Genomic DNA, 17,346 nt, shown 5'->3' with positions numbered 1-17,346 from the left:
TTCTTAAGAAAGCTGCAGATTGAAAGAATGATATCGTTTGCCGGGCCCCCTGTTTTTGCTACTTTCCGTGCAATTGCTCCCGCGTGTAAACACTACTAGTGACTAGTCCCTGCGACGGGTCCCTTCGGGTAAAGTCTTCAGGGGACTGGTTGCAAGGACTGGTCGCAGGGACTAGTCCCCTCGTGTGCGCCGACCTTTTTACGGAGACCTTGAACTCGTGTGAATAAACATATCGAAGTTTGAATTGGCTAACGGTTTGTAGTAAAGTCAGAGTCGCACGGAAACTTGTCAGCCAATTCTGTTTGGACGTCAAGGGATTGAATCCAATTTTACGATAAAAAACACAACAACATTGAGAACAATTTTGCGAAAACAAGCAAATGAGAACGTTGCATGAGGACCATCGTTGAACTGTGGCCATGTTTTGTTTCGTTTTAATTGTATCGCGAAAGTTTTTACGAAGTAAACATTAAAATGTGCTTTTAAAATGTGGATCTCAGCGAGTCTTCAGTGTCTCTAGAAGTTAGCGTATATTCCCCTCAAAAACTCCAATTTTAGTCGGAAATTCTCTTAATTTCGAAAACCAAAGATGTCTCATTCGTAGCTACAGTATGTTCCTTTTTTTTGGACAAATTTCCACCATAATTGAAAAAGGATGCCAAACATTCGAAAAGAACAGTACAGGAGAACAACAACAAAAACTGAAACAAAAAAAATTGGAAAAAAGAGACACCCCGACCCCGGTCCCGGCCCCGGAAATAGTTAGGCAGCTGAAGATCTATCAAAAACAGATAATTTTTCTACTCTTATTTGAATTAACTGTTACCGCTAAAAGATTGAAATATAATTTGTCAAAGATCTCATTCATTTCAGCGATCTTGCTATAGCTGCCGGATTTGCGATCCCAAATAACCAAAAGAATGCAAAGAATGAACTATGTAATTCAATACTTTTCGTGAGAAAACCAAACGAGAAAACAACTGTCAGGAGCTAAAGTATAAAAAGAGGCCATAGAGTGATGTCAGTGGTGTTGGCAGTCACATTTTTCTACCGGTCGGACAAATAATGACTAATTCAACTTTTTTAAAGTCTCTTTTGAACGCAATTTTTGTTAAAAATAAAATTGTGTTCAATTTTTAAAACTGGCCTCCAGTTACTACCGTTACCAACGAAACCGCGAAACACGCATTCCAAATGCCTGCATGCGGGTAGTGAATATGTCGTCACAAATCCGGCACAAACATACCGGAAAATTTCCCATGTATAACTTACAATGGCCAGACCAATTGTTTAGTAACCATTGACGTAAAAAATAAATTGCAATTTCTAAGCAAAAACGCTACGTTCAAGTGCGCTAAATGTTACGTTTAAGCCATATTTTAGTAGGATTAAAACTGAATTTTGGGAAGTGGAAACCAGTTAAAAATACCTTTCACTGGACCATTTCGGGTATCTACGCTAATGTTGGGAATTTTCTGAACGTTTCACTGAGAAAATGAGAAACGTTGCGTTGCAAATAGCAGTTTGATGAGATTATCTTACTTCTTTCACCGCCACCCGCTACTCGTCACCAGTCACCTGCCACCCGTCACGTGCACCAGGCACCCTTAGAAAAGGGCTGCCGCATAAAACCTGTAACGATAAGTGTTTTCTTCCATGTTGTACATGGGAAATACCGAACAGCGAGGTACTGGGATTAAGAATGGGTCGGGATGGTCAAACAAAGCGGTCCATTTCGATTGGATCGGTCCAACCGAGGACAACCGAGGAAAGTGGTCCACCTCGAAAGGAAAACCAATTTTTTCGTAACTTTTCCGGTTGGACTGAACCGATCCATTCGGTTTTAGACCGAAATTTCCGGAAATTGTTTTAACTGGATCACGCCCCTTTCGTCCTGAACGGTGAAATGACTTCCTAAAATCATAAACCTGGAAACAGCCGAAAAGACTAGCTTCTTTCTTAAACATCCGGGTCTTTCCTTCGGTGTGGTACCAGTACGGACTTAACAGGAAACAAATGTGATGGTTTGGGTCTAAAAACAAAATCACCAACATGAAGGTTGGTCAAAGTAAACATATTTTAATGAATTTCAAAATAAAAAATATTTCAATGAATTTCAAATGAATATCAAGGGCTAAAGCCTTTGGTGTGTTGTTAGTAAATCTGACTACAAATGTCACTTGTTAGTTATTTTTATGACCACTTCTCTGTTGTCAGTTAACCCCATCCAGACCCACTGAAAAGCGTCACATTTTACGAGTCTCTTTCCTGCTTTAAGAATTCGCTCGTGATTGGTACATCCAAACAATGTACATGCCAACGGTGGCTTTGCAATGGTAGCACTGGGATGTGTTCTTTTGAGGTGGAGGAAAAGCGCATAAAAACCTCTTTAGGGAAAGTCAATAAAGTATGATGTATGTATTTTTTCAGTCATCAATATCAATTGATTGTGCAGGGTTCAATTTTACTTTTTTGGTCAACAAAGTTAACGAATCATGGCTGCTTACATCTCATTGTTGCTTCTCGTATTCTTCATTTTTTCATCCAGGGTGCAGAATGGGTTTGAATCATGTTCATTAATCGATTGCTGGTAAAGATTACCTTTATTGATGGGTTGGTGGTAAAGATTACCCGTATTGATCGGTTGGTGGTAAAGATTACTTCTATTACAATACAGTACAATATAATACAATATTCTTTATTTAACAATGACGTAATTAACCCAATTAGTTATCTAACTTACGGCAATCACAACGGTACAAAATACACATATAAAACAATGCCTAATCCGCAATATACGACTTATTACAAGAGAAACTAAAAGTAGACAAATGTAAGGTTTAACATAGACATAAGGTGATATAAACTAATTACATTCTAATAGTTACAATAAAGAGAAAAACGACACTCAACACATTAATTCCTCAAGATGAGGAACACTATTAGCAAACTTAAAGAATAGAGTAAAGAGTTTATGCTTAAAATTATTTAATCTAGATGAAAAAATAATACGAGATACACAAGCTACTTCCTTAAGATCAGTGTCGAGACAATTAAAAAGAGTAGAAGCAGAGTAAGAAAATGTGCGCTTTCCAAAATTAGACCGCGGGTAGTAAAAGCGCAAGCTCTGGTGCGCAAACCAGTTGAACGAACGGAAGACAAGAAATTGAATTCACGTTTTAAGACAAAGAGGAGCATCAGGATTATTAAGAATAGTGAATAAAAGTACAAGTTTTCTTAGTTTTATAAGGTCGAAAATAGGAAGCCGTTTGAGTTTGGAAAATAAGCTTACAGATGGTTGAGAGAAGTCGGCATCAAAGAGCAATCTAGCTGCAATCTAGCTTGATGGGTTGGTGGTAAAGATTACCTTTAATGATGGGTTGGTGGTAAAGATTACCCTTATTGATCGGGTGGTGGTACAAAGACTACCTTTATTGATGGGTTGGTGGTAAAGATTATCCTTACTGATCGTTTGGTGGTATAGATTATCTTTATTTTGTTTCAGTAATCTAACGTTACGTGTTCTGAGACTTACGATGATTTTTAGCCATTCCATCATTTCTTTATTTCATCATTCCTCTATTTCAAGCAAGGTTATAGGCCCCGGGGTGTACCTGGGGGGAAGTCCTGGACAAACAGATGTGACTTCATAACTCAAATGGTGAAGAATGAGAATGAGAATGGGACGTCCTGAGGGCAAATCGAACGCAAAAGGATTTCTTTAGGTTTCTTTCATAACAAGTTCTCATACAGAACTAATAATTAAAGACCTGCATTCAACCGACAGGCATTGCGAGCCATGGAACAATTTTCATAATGAAACTCCTGCCAAAGGCTGAGATTCATCCAATCAGATCGCTAAGTACGTAATGCGAATTTCCATTAAAAAAAAAAACAAATGGTCGAAAAGCCTGCCGGTTGAAGGTGGGCCTTTTAAAACGGTCATTCCATCACTTGATCAACTATAACCAGCACTTCAACACCAACATTTTACACAGCATTTGCTTCACTTATTTTCATTCAATCAAGAAATTTAAGAAGTTAAAACAGACTATTATTATAAAGATATTTCTCAAGAAATGTTTCAAGGAAGCCTAATGGCAACCATGAACATCAGCATCTGACGAATGAGCTAACGAAGTTATTGAGACTTTTGAAATCTGTGCAATGTTAAAGGACATTTATGAACTACGCAATTCTCACCAGGCGCTTTCATTCTAGAAACTGAATGTTTCCTCTAAATTCCTAAAATTTCCTTTGAAATCTGCCAGATGCTTTGCCTTTTTTCTAAAACATAAACACTTCCTGAACCTTCAGGATGTGTTTATTGATTTATTGGATGTGTTTGATTGTACTGGGTCTTCTCTCTCCGCTGGCACTATGTTAAAGGTGACGTGACAGTTCCTCTCATTCATCTTCTTACACTGGGTCCTCTTCTAACACACCATTGTGTGTGAGTTTGAGTATGTCGTATATGTCTAAAGCTTCTCCTACAAAGGGAGAGAGAGAGAACTACATCAAAATTATGTGCCCAAAACACCTTTTTTTCAAGAGGTTGGTCTAAAACACAGGTCACATTCCACAAGTCAAGACTACAAGTCCCTGCTCCACTCATGAATAACTAAGATAAAAGTTTCCCCTGGACCTGAAACAAGAGAGTGATTATAGCCTCGGCAACCTGGCAGTGCAAAAGTTGGGGCAAGAGACAGTCTCTTGTCCCAACTTCCGCACAGCCAGGTTGCGGAAGTAGAATGATTTGGGTGTTGTTCATTTATCTGTAGCAGGAGTGGCATGTACACTGTCCTGTGAGTAGTATAGTAGTTGGGGGTACGAGCTCATTTTTATAATTAATACCGTATTGAAATTCCACCATTTTGGCATAGCTCTTTGGCAGAAAATTTACAAAGTAAATTTTATGGGGAAAGAAAAGCGTTATGCTGCTTGCATTCGGTAAAGGAAGAGAAAAAGCTTGCTTTTTCGATGGCATGCAATTTTTAACACTCAAATTAAATTTTTAAATAGAGCTTTTACAAACCAATTTGTTTTTCAACATTGAATTCAACATGTTTTAAAACTATTTTAAAATTAAATTTATAACACAAAATTCAAACACAAAATTTTAATACAGAATACAAAAGCAGATAAAACTATTGGAAACAAATAAATTATTCAAACAATAAAAACTATATGTTTAAATATTTGCATAATTAAATGGTAGAATCACAAAGCGTGTCAATATTTTAAACTAAATAAAGGGACTTTCCCATGATTTGTCAACCAATCAAAAATCTACCCATAAATTTACCAGCTGATAATTTTTCTGATAAAAACATAGATTTGATAAATTTTCTGATAATCTGAAGAAGAATCCTCAATGGAGGAATTATCAGCAAATGCCACCGCAAAATTTATAACAAACTCCAAAATTCAAATTTATATCCAACTCAAAAAATTATTCTATATCTTTATGAGTAAACTTTGTCTTAGTGAATGGATATAAATAAAAATCTATTATAATAAATATATATGACTTGCAAAAAATTACATGATAAAAAATGTCCATATGTCCATTTTGTGGTATTCAAACATCTGATTATTATACAGAAAAACAAAGTGATTCTTGTGAACAGCCTCATATAACTGAAGATAATAGCCGTTTACTATGCATTAACTGTGGCCAAATTGGTAATGAGCTGTTTAAAAATAATTACATTGATTTTCATGAAAACAAATGTAGGATTCACAAAAAATCAATCTATATACGAAAATATCATATTCAAAATGTATTATCAGATATATCACTCAAAAAGAAATTACCAATATCAAGAGCTATAATAAACTGTGTTTGTCAGAAATTTGATCTAATAAACACAGGTTTACCTCAAGTTAATCAAAATAAAATAAGGATAATATCAATCAAATTTATAATACACAAGCTTTTTGAAAAATGGAATTTGAATTTGAATGTTCCAATTACTAAATCCATGACTGCATGATTGTCAGAAATATTGGAATCAACTTTGTTTGTTGATTGAACTATGAATTTTTTATTGTATTGACTTTCATATTTATCTGCTATTGGACATAAATCTATTATTATTCCATCAATAATGCTGCATTTATCTAATAATTCTTTTTCATCAAAATTAATTCCTCGAAGATGATTATGTAAGTCAGTCATCAATTGTAAATATGATTGATAAGCAAAACGGCACATCTCAATCTTTCTTTTGTAGTTTTTTGTTTCTGAAAAAGTTTGTAATAAAACACCAGATCCTGATATTGATCCTAAAATAATTGGATTTAATGTAATACTACCAGCTATAGTTCCTGATACAATCAAAGATACAGAACCAAGATTACAAATCATATGCATTCGTTTGTAATGTTGGAAGCTCTTTTTGTACAACCAATATTTTTTATGATAGTATTTATAAATCTCTTTTAATTCTTTAATTTGCTCCTGTGTTAAGTCCTTTGAGATATGGTTCCAATCAAATATGTCTTTAGTTTTTTTGCCACGCATTAATTATTAATAAGTTATACAGTTTTAATTAGTAATCGATTGTCTTGTAAGTAAAACGAAAATGAAAATTGTAATAAAAAGTAGCAATATATTTAACTTTACCTTTATAATTGATATTATTTCTTGTAGTACCTGAATTGTACTTAGACTAGCATGAACAATATTTAAATTATCTGATTTATTTGCTGGACCATTAAAGAGTGATATCTTTTATTTTTATATCATCATCACAAATTGACCATTACTAGTAAATCTATTTTTAGAAACTTCACCAAATAAAAACATATATGATATTTTACATATGGATTTTTTTGATAAAGCATCAGATTCATTTTGAGCATCACCTAAATTAAATATAATGTTATTGCTCATATCAATCAGCATGTGCATTTTGAATTTTGAATTTATGATTTCATATGCTTTTTCATAATCGTATATAGCCATTGGAATATCAATTTTTTCAACATCCTTTAAACCATAAATAAGACAAGAAATGGGTAAAGAACTAGGGCTTTCATTATCAAAATCAGCTTGAAACGTCACAAATAATCGTCTTTGAATCTGCCTTGAAGATCCATCTGGTGATAAATTTAAAATACATCTGATATAATAATAATACTCATGAACTATTTTTGTATAAGCTTGATAATCAATGTTCATATTAGTAGTTTCAAATGTTAAGCTCGATCTGTTAAATTCATTGTCATATTGATCTTGTGTGTATATTTCAATACACACTGTATAATGCTCGCTATAATTATATTGTATTAGTTTGTATAAATTAAAATCCCATCTTCCAATGTAAATAGATCATCCATCATCCATCAAATTTTCAACAGGAGTTATTTCATCATTGTTACATAATAATACATCATAACCGACATGTTGTGATATTGAATCAAAAATTTCCTTCAATTGCTGGTATTTATTTTGTTCTTAATTTTTACCATACAGATGAATTTGATCGAGAAAGAAATGAATAAATGAATAAAGAAATGGTTGTGTTAACATATGATACAACAAATCTGTTTTACCACTTCCAGAAGGAGAAGCTTGCTACATTCTAAAAGTGTTATTGGGCATATATGTATACAGTTGTTTAAAATTATTTTTATTTGGTCTATCATAGTTTGGTATGTGTATAAATTATGTTATAAGTTAAATGAAGATAAGTTAAGATAAGTATTTTTATGTAAGTAAATTGTATACATGGACATTGAACGATTTAAGAAAATTTCTGATGCTAAAATAAAATCTGGAAAGATGATTAATCAAGTACAGGATGAAATTAAACAATATAAACACCAAAAACAAGATATGCAAATTAGTTTAACAGAAACTTTTCAACCAGTGATTAAAGGTCAAGAAGAGGTAAAAAACAATTATTGAAAAACAGGATAAATTAATTGAACAACTTGATAAAAACCAAAGAGCTTCGAGTTCGGATTTAGAAAATATCGCTATGTTGCAATATGAATATGAAAAAAGCAAACAAGCAAACTTCTGATCAATTATAAACCAAAAATGCTTTCATTAAACCCAGATGAAGGCTTTACGACCAATGAATTATGGCTGATAACTGATCATGGTTTTTCTGCACAGTCTGAAATATGGAATAGATATGTAGATAAAAAATTGGATATTGATGAGTACGATGAAGAAATCGGATGAAACTTACAAGAATTAGGTTGCAAAAAAGAACAAAAGAACAAAAAGCACAAAAAACGAAAACTTTCGATGAAATAAACAAACTGGGGAATGAAATTAACTTAATACAAGAATATAGAAAAAGACTAAAATCTTTCAAAGAGGCTAAAAAGACAATTGGTAAAGGATTGAAATACACTCAGCCGAAAAGAAACGCTTACAAAATACAATCAAATGGTCAATATGGTATTCTTAACGTTGATATTCCTAAATCAATAGGTCAATTGCACCTTGTTGCTTTCAAAAATGGTAAAAAGGTCTTAGATGAACAAGCTGATTTTGACACAATAGACCTTTTAAGAAAAAGGTTTAACAGCAAACAAGATACAGCCCATTGTCTAAAATGTTGTTTGATCAATTAAGCGAACTTAGTGAAATTCCAATACATAGATCAAGTAAAAAAATTAGCAAAATTGGATCCGGTGTTGTTTATTACAATAATTTTAATTATTTGATAGATAGATTAGAATTACTTGGTGGTTCAATTATTGCAGGAAATAATGGTGTTCAAGCTGAATTCAGTCAAATAACTTATACATTGAACAAGCTTGGTGCAATCACCGACGAACAATTAACAGGGCTTTTGAAAGAATATGCAATATTTTATATGGACGAACAAGCTTTACATATTTCATCTGTTAATAGAGTAAAAATTGGTCGTAATAAACCAGAAGATTTTATAATAGCTATTGATAAACTATCAATGACATTTTCTTGGCATAATATCAATAGTACATATGGTACAATCAAATAAAATATTCAAATGATAATGGTACTACATGGGAAACAATATTATTTGTTGATGGTATGTATTCATATCATGATATTAATGATTATATTCAAGCAGCTGTTTTACAAAATGGTGATGAAAAAGAAGGACTAAGTTTAACTTTTGTAATATCATCATATAGAGTTGTCATTGAATTAAAAAAAAAATTCAACTTGATTCAGAAATACCAAATTTGGTGATATAATCGGTTTTGATGCAAAATTGATTAAAATTACCTAACATAACAAATAGTGTTGATGCTCTTGAAATAGGGTGTAGTTTAATTTTTGATAGTTATACAGATGGAAAAAGAAGTGATACTCTTATTTTAATACCAACTGATAAAAATAACAAGAAGCTATCCTTTTACTGTTGAACCACAAAGAGTTTTATTTTTGCCTATTAATAAGAAAATTATAGATGAAATTCGTATCACAGTAAAAGACAATCTTGGAAGATTTGTTATATTAAATAATATTGATTGGTTTATGACATTAATATTACATGAAAAATAATATATATCTCATTAATATATAAATGAACACAAACGAATTCAAAATGAGATATGACCCAGAATCAGGTCGTTACATTAAAAAACATATCTATGGTGAAGGAATATTTAGCAACTTGGCAAGCAAATTATTGAACAAAACAACAAAAGAATTAGCTGCAAAAACAAGTAAAAAGCTAGCTGAAACTGCTTTAACAAAAGGATCTGAAAAAGTAGGTTATTTTGCTGGTAAATGGGCTGGAGATAAAATTGTTAGCACTTTACAAGGAAAAAAGAATTAAAATACGCCTGTTAAACCAAAGAAAAAAGTGACCTTTTCAATGGAAGACAGCATTATACCAATAGGCCATTTCCGAGTTCATGTCTGCCTCCTCTTCAAAGCGAGTCTAAGTGCGAAGTTTTTGTGATGGTAATTAGTTCTACTTTACATATGAATGAAAACTAATTTTCATAACAAAAACTTCGCACTTAGACTCGCTTTGAAGAGGAGGCAGATATGAACTCGGAAATGGCCTATAGAGGTTGAGTCCAACAAATTCTAAACCAAACCGAAAACGTCTCACAGATTTTGAAATAGTAGAAAGAATGAAAAGATTAATTCCTGGTGGTAGACTCAGAAGAAAAAACAAAAATGATATAATGTATTGATATAAAATGTTTAGAAATCCAAGACATTTTTCATGAATTAGAAACACCTTTAGTTACAGCAAATCCTTCTAATAATGCTAGTCAAAAAAATCTAATCATCGGTTTGTTGTTGATAATAAAAATTCAGCAACTCCATCAGATTGGTATAATCCAAGAATAGCAATGAGCTTTAAAGTACAAAAAATGGATGGTACTGATATTGCTGATCACAATGGTATTGTAAATGGTATTCACTCATTAACAAAAGACATTTCAGTAAAAGTTGGTGATAAAAAAGTATATGACTGCAATGATGTAAATCATAGTGTAAATATCAAAAATTTGCTTGAATACAGTCATAGTTATGCCAAAACAACAGCTACAAACGAATTTTTTTTATTTAGACACATCGAGAGCAGCAGAAGAAAGAACAGCTCAAGCAGCTTACAATAAAGGTTCAAAGAAAAACGGTTTTAGGAGCATCAGCTGTTGTAAATTTTGAACTACCATTGAATAGATACATGAATAGATATTTGAAACATTAGAAGACAAATTATTAACACAAACAAGAGTAGAAATCCTTTTTGATTTGGCTTCGGACAATCAAGTTATTTGGCAAGCTGCTGATGATTGTCGCGTTATATTTACAAAATGTGATTGGTTGTACCACAAATAACATTCAATTCTGCAGGACAAAGTTTATATGCTAGTACTTACCTTAAACCACAAAAATGGACATATTTGAAAGAAACTGTTTCTTGAAGCAATTCAACTCAAAATGGAAACCGAAATTTCGTTATTAATTCAGGAGAAACAAAACCTAGGCACGTATTTGTCTTTATAATAAATGACGCAAGTATTGATGAACAAAGAGCAAATCCATTTTTGTACAATACATGTTCAGTATCAACTGATCCGAGAACATTAACTGATGCATGAGTTGAAGTTGCTAATGGTATTGAATATCTAGATGGACATTACAAAACCAGATACTGATTTAACCAGAGTGTACAGAGATGTCTTAAAATACGTACATGCAAATAGCGAATATTCCCAAGGTACTCTTTTAAACAGAAACAATTTTCTGTCATTGTACCAATTCATTTTTTTCGATTTGACAAAACAAAGATCTGATTTGAAAGACAGTACAGTGAAACTGACTGTTCATTATTTGTCAGGTGGAACATCAACTGCTTTTAGTATTTATGCTCTGTTCTTAGTGAACAAGATGTTGAATTTATTCAAAAAGATGGAAAGCTGTTATTTAGATAAAATATTCTTTTTTTTTATTAAATTAAATATATCTTGTGTATAATATGATAATACACGTTTTTATCTAATTTAATTATATACAAGATATGAGTGTTTATTACGCACATGGACTTAAATTGTCTGAAGGACGAAAAAGCAAACTGGTTAAAGCAATCAATAATAAATCACCACTGACATTACGATTGAGTTCAAATCAACTGTCAGGGCCTCATAAATAAATGCTCACAAAAACTCAGATCAAAAGGATGCAAAAAGCTATGAAAAATAAAACAGGATCAGACATCAAAATATCGAAATCACAAATCAAAAATATAGTATCAATTGGAAAAGGTCTTCAAATTGATAAGTCACGACAAAGAAGATCTATTCCAGTATATGTACCAAAAAAGTTACCAACTATTGCATTAACAAATGAATGAAGGGATAGTTTCTAAAGAAACTGTGGTGCTGCGTCGGTGGGGAAGTAGTATACAAAAATTTTGGTTTTATCAACGGAGTTGATAATGTAAATTGGCCACCGTACAGAGATTCTAAAAGCTGACATTTCGAGCGTTGGCCCTTCGTCAGAGGGAATCGAGGGATTATGGGTTACGTGTAGTTTTTATAGTAGAGTAGGAGCTACGCTATTGGTGGTAACATGGAAACGTGAAAAATAGGAATATATTAGTTAAATGAAAAGCGTTTGTTAATACCGTGAGGATTAAGGGTGCCGATTTGAAAGATGAATTTTTGTTCCAGATTCTTGCGGCTTCCCGTCGTACCTAGATGTAGGGAAAGGCCGCAGATAGCCATGTGTTTTTTGGAGTGGTTTGGCAGATTAAAATGGCGAGCGACTGGCTTAGGATGCATTAGACAAGGATGCATCTAAGCCAGTCGCTCGCCATTTTAATCTCCCTAACCACTCCAAAAAACACATGGCTATCTGCGGCCTTTCCCTACATCTAGGTACGACGGAAAGCCGCAAGAATCTGGAACAAAAATTCATCTTTCAAATCGGCACCCTTAATCCTCACGGTATTAACTAACGCTTTTCATTTAACTAATATATTCCTATTTTTCACGTTGCCATGTTACCACCAATAGCGTAGCTCCTACTCTACTATAAAAACTACACGTAACCCATAATCCCTCGATTCGCTCTGACGAAGGGCTAACGCTCGAAAGGTCAGCTTTTAGAATCTCTGTACGGTGGCCAATTTACATTATCAACTCCGTTGATAAAACCAAAATTTTTGTATATTCCATTAACAGGTGGTAATAACATGTCTTATTAATATATTCCACCTCCTATATATGGATCATGGACCCATTATAGTTCACGGGTCTAAAATTCGTTAACAAAGCGCTAAGCAACTTTGATTTAATGGATTGGGTCACAAAGCTTGGAATAAAACATTTCAGAGGGATTTATAGCCGTGATAATTTACCAAAACATATCAAGAAAGGGGTCGGCATCATTAATCTTGATACACAAATTGGTCAAGGAACTCATTGGGTAGCATATAGGAATATTGGCCCAAAATACACAGAATACTTTGATTCATTTGGTCTGATAATGCCTAAAAAAGTCGCAAATTATCTTAATACAAGCAACAAAAAAACTGTTTATTCTGGAGATGAAATACACGAGAGATTGAGTGTATTCTGTGGATAATGGTGTCTGTATTACTTATTGGAAAGACAAAACGGAAAAAGCATATTAGCAACAATCCATAATGCCAAATTTGATATGAATGATCAATGGGTTAACGATCGTTTTATAATCAATTATTTCAAAAATACACAATTTATATAATATATATAAATGGTTAAATCATACTGCATGAAACAGAAAAAACAAACTGAATGTGTTGAACCTTCAGGTTACAAAACAGCCAAAAATGGTAGACTGATGTTTTATTGTACTTGTGCAGAATGCGGCATTAAAAAGACTCGATTTGTTAAAAAACAGGGAAACTAAATAGCCCAGCGGTGAGGATGGGCAAAGGAATAATGGATTATCCAATAGCGACAGCAAAAAAAAAATTCTTCTGTAACAGGATCATTTTTACCGAGTACAAAGCATGTTTTTGATAGATATTGGAACGGTGATATATTAAAATCGGCTTTTGGAACAGACCATGGTATTTCATCAAAAACATTTTGGACTGGACCTCCGAAAGATTATAAATTTGGTTGGCGATATAATCCTTAAACTGGAAAGCAAGAAGAAACTCAATATTATATGGATAAAGATGGAAAACCAAGATGGGCTGATACTAACAAAGTTATTAAAGGTTTTGGTATCGATATCCACAAATGGATTGGAAAGGTGCCAAAAACAAAAGGTGGATAGACTCCTTCTAAATTTAAAAAAATATAAGTATATGGGACCGTATAACCCTCTTGATCAGCAGTTAGAGTATGATAAAAACACTGGTGAGGTTACTAAATGGCATGTACAACCTTACAACAAAGTGGATGAAATAGCTAATGTAATTCATTGAGTTGTCCCAAAAAAAGTCCCTGTCGCTTTGTGGGGCACTCATGAAGATGGGGCGGAAAAAAGACGTTTCTTTCAACATGAACTGACCTGGTGCTATTCCTTGACCTTTGTGAAGTCCTAAAGGATTTGAAGGAGTTTTGCAATCCAGGGTTGCTTCCTTGCGTAATACGGTATCAATATCGACTGCACTGAAGAAGGCCACGGACTAAATAGATCAGGTTATAGATGAGTTTAATGCTTTGGATTTCATCTTACTATAATACATCACGCATTTTGTATCCTTTTGTGGGGAACACATGGCAGACTGCATGCTTATGGCACAAATTACAGCCTTGCAGGCAGAAGGGATTCAGGGGTGCCCTCAGGACAGAATAAACATTGAGAGAAGGAAATCACTTTGATCTAAATACTAATGGACAATCTAAAACCTGAATTAGGAGGAGCACACTGGAAGTTTACGGTTGCCAGTTGTGTGCTTACATTTCAGTAATAATAATAATAGTTTATTATTATTATTATTATTATTATTATTATTATAGAACCTGAGATGTCAATCAATCATTTAGTTAAACACGTTTTGTCAAGGAGCTAATGGACTCGTTCAAAATACAAACGTGTATAAATAAAATCTGTTATAATTACAACCACAGTATAATATTCTATATCAAAAACAATTCCTAAATATATAAAAAACATTAGCAATAAAAACATATAATACAAAGAGCTAAAACATATGCAGGGATGGCGCAGTGGTGAGAGCACTCGCCTTCCACCAATGTGGCCTGGGTTCGATTCCCAGACGTGAGTTTGTTGGTTCTCTACTTTTCTCCAGGGACACCGGTTTTCCCCTCACCTCAAAAACCAAAATTTGATTTGTGTGTTAATTTGTTAATTTCAATTTACGGTGTCCCCAATTAGTGCTCCAGCGATAGAAGATTAGACACTTACATGAAGTTCCTTTCCTTTCCTAAGACAAGTTCTAAGATTTGGTCATTTTACTTCTCAGATTGGCAGACAAAGTGAAAGAAATGTACAAACACACATGCAAACTACTACTTTGGTCATTTCTATCCCATTGCTTGGTAGGACTTGAACTATTTTACTCATTAAAGTACCTCTGTGATCAAAAAAATCATTTCCTTTTTTTTTCAGATTTTCAACGTATGTTTGCTTAACACCTGACTGTTTGCTTAACACCTGACTGGCAAAATTTTTAGCTTTGATTTTTATCAGTTTACTTTGAGTGTAAGTTTTGGATTTCAAGGTCCTCCATTACTCACGTTCAAAACTGACTGATTAGATCTCAGAGGGTTGGATCCAGTAAAAAGTGACGTCAAAGGCTCACTAGCTGAAAATTTCAGCGTTTGAATGCAGCGTATTATAAATGCAAAATGCGAGTTTAAAAGTCTGCAAAGCCAAAACTGCTGTGCTGCATATTAATTCTGCGGCATACACACGCATTGCATTCATAAACTAGTGAGCCTTTGACGTCATTTTCTCTTCGATCCAGCTCTCTCAAGATCTTAAAGTTAGTAATGGCGATCAGTAAATAGGAAAATTCCAGTTAAAATGAACAGGTGTATTTTTCGCTTAGTCTTTAGTTACCATAGTTTTGAAATCCAAAGAAAAATAAGAATTGATTTTGTAGTCACAGGGGCACTTTAATATCTATTGCCATCCTCAGCTCTTTCAAAATGGTGTGAGCAGTCTTCAACATCCCACACAGGATTCTACTTTGTGTAAAGTAATTATGAGTGGAGTACACAGCCATTACAAAGGCAGTAACTTCTCTCAAGTTATTTTATAACATGGATGTTGCCATTCTGAGGATTGAACAGCCCATAACCTTTCATTCAGTACACTGGCAAACTAGGTGATTACTTATTAATAATGAAAAATCTCAGCTGTATGAGAACTTGTTTAGCAATGCATAGTTGTTGAAATAAAGTGACAAAAAAATTACTTGATTTTTGGCTTCAGTTAAAAAATGAAAAATCTCAACTGTATATGTATCTTTCATAGCCCTCAGAATTCAATTAAATTGAGTGTTAGAGCGAGTTTCAATCGAGTCATAAAACCAAAACCAAAGTAATTACTCTGGACAATCACAAAGGATGGAGACAATCCAGTAAAACAATCAAAACTCGAAGTAATTACACGTAGCCGACACAAAGCGCGGGAAAATGTGCACGCACGAGCCATGATTGGTTTTAGTTTCACTTCTGATTGGTTGAAAACGTGACGCGAGAACTTTAAAACAATCACTGAGTAAAGTAATGCAAAACCAAAGCAATTCGCTAGTTACTTTCGACACTCAATTAAAAACTGCTCTAATTGTCAAATTACTGTTTTCTTACAACAGGACTCAATACAGCTTTGCGTAAAGGATGCTTTTATCAGTTGTCACCTGAGGTAGGTCGCTCATTCCCAGTTTGTGTGCAAACATTGCCCTTGTGAGGAGATTGGTAATTTGAAGTGCCAGGGCAGCACGGTACTTGTCCTTGCTTGCTACTAGATAGCGCACCTGTTGTACAAAATGGAGAGGGGGGGTACTAAGTGTGACTATTGACTCCAGTAAAATAAAAGGACCTCTCCCTGAATCTTTTATTGCCATAGACACATGACCAAACCAAAAAAGTGTCTCTAGTCTAGAAGGCAAAAGACACTGGGAATAAGATTGGATTCTGTCAAACATAGGTTTTTCAGTCTTGTTGATGTAGACTTTACGGCATGCACTTTGTTTAGCAGCATACCTCAATCCTAATCAATGCGATCTTAAAGTAGTTTGAAATTTGAAAACAGCACATGTGCCTTGTGCCTATGAAAGGAGAAACGTTTGAAATAACTAGTAATGTTAAATGACATATTCCTTGATCAATACAACTAAGTAATCACCTGAGCAATATAACTACATAACATAACATAATTTTATTTATACTCGAATCAATTGAAGCTTGTTAGGCTCCTAGCATATACAGCTAATGTGTCGAGTTAACAAATAATTTATGAAAATTAGTTGAAAAGTAGAAGTATTCAAGTCAAAAATTGGCTAAATAACTAATAAGCAGAGAATTTACCCATTAGGAAATTAGGAAGTAAAATTAATTTATAAGTATACGACTAAATAATAAAACTAATTGGTATGAAAACGAGGAGATTAAAATCTATATACAGCATAAATGGCAATTACAAGTATCGAATGTTATTTTTCTAATTTGAGATACAAAATTTTTAATGGTGGGAGCAGTTCTTAGTTCGTCCTGCAAGGAGTTCCACATCTTCGGACCGTAATACCTAAAAGTATGGAGTCCATACTTAGACGTGTTTGCTCTCGGTAGAATAAACTTCATTTTACCACGAAGGTTACACTTGTTACTTCTTAATGACAGAAGACCACTAAAATTTGTTGGTGTAGTTGCATAGATGGCTTTGTATATGGGTATGCACAT

General features: G+C 33.6%; 1 protein-coding gene across 2 annotated transcripts in view; it reads right to left on the bottom strand.

Moving 5' to 3' along the window:
- Window positions 1–2,602: 2,602 nt before the first annotated feature.
- LOC137992430 (DNA polymerase subunit gamma-1-like) overlaps window positions 2,603–17,346 on the bottom strand; it is a 40,446-nt gene continuing 25,702 nt past the window's right edge. Inside the window, exons 19-21 of one of the 2 annotated variants that reach the window (XM_068837769.1) lie at window positions 16,305–16,421; window positions 13,985–14,102; window positions 2,603–4,490 (exon numbers count right to left, since the gene is read on the bottom strand). In XM_068837769.1, the coding sequence (XP_068693870.1) occupies window positions 4,420–4,490; window positions 13,985–14,102; window positions 16,305–16,421 (306 nt within the window). In that variant the 3' untranslated portion in view covers window positions 2,603–4,419. The remainder of the gene's footprint in view (window positions 4,491–13,984; window positions 14,103–16,304; window positions 16,422–17,346) is intronic. The other variant, XM_068837770.1, reaches the window with a different exon arrangement.

Source organism: Montipora foliosa, chromosome 2 (assembly GCF_036669935.1).
Source record: "Montipora foliosa isolate CH-2021 chromosome 2, ASM3666993v2, whole genome shotgun sequence".
Classification (NCBI taxonomy): Eukaryota; Metazoa; Cnidaria; class Anthozoa; order Scleractinia; family Acroporidae; genus Montipora; species Montipora foliosa.
This window is presented reverse-complemented; position numbering and strand designations above follow the sequence as displayed.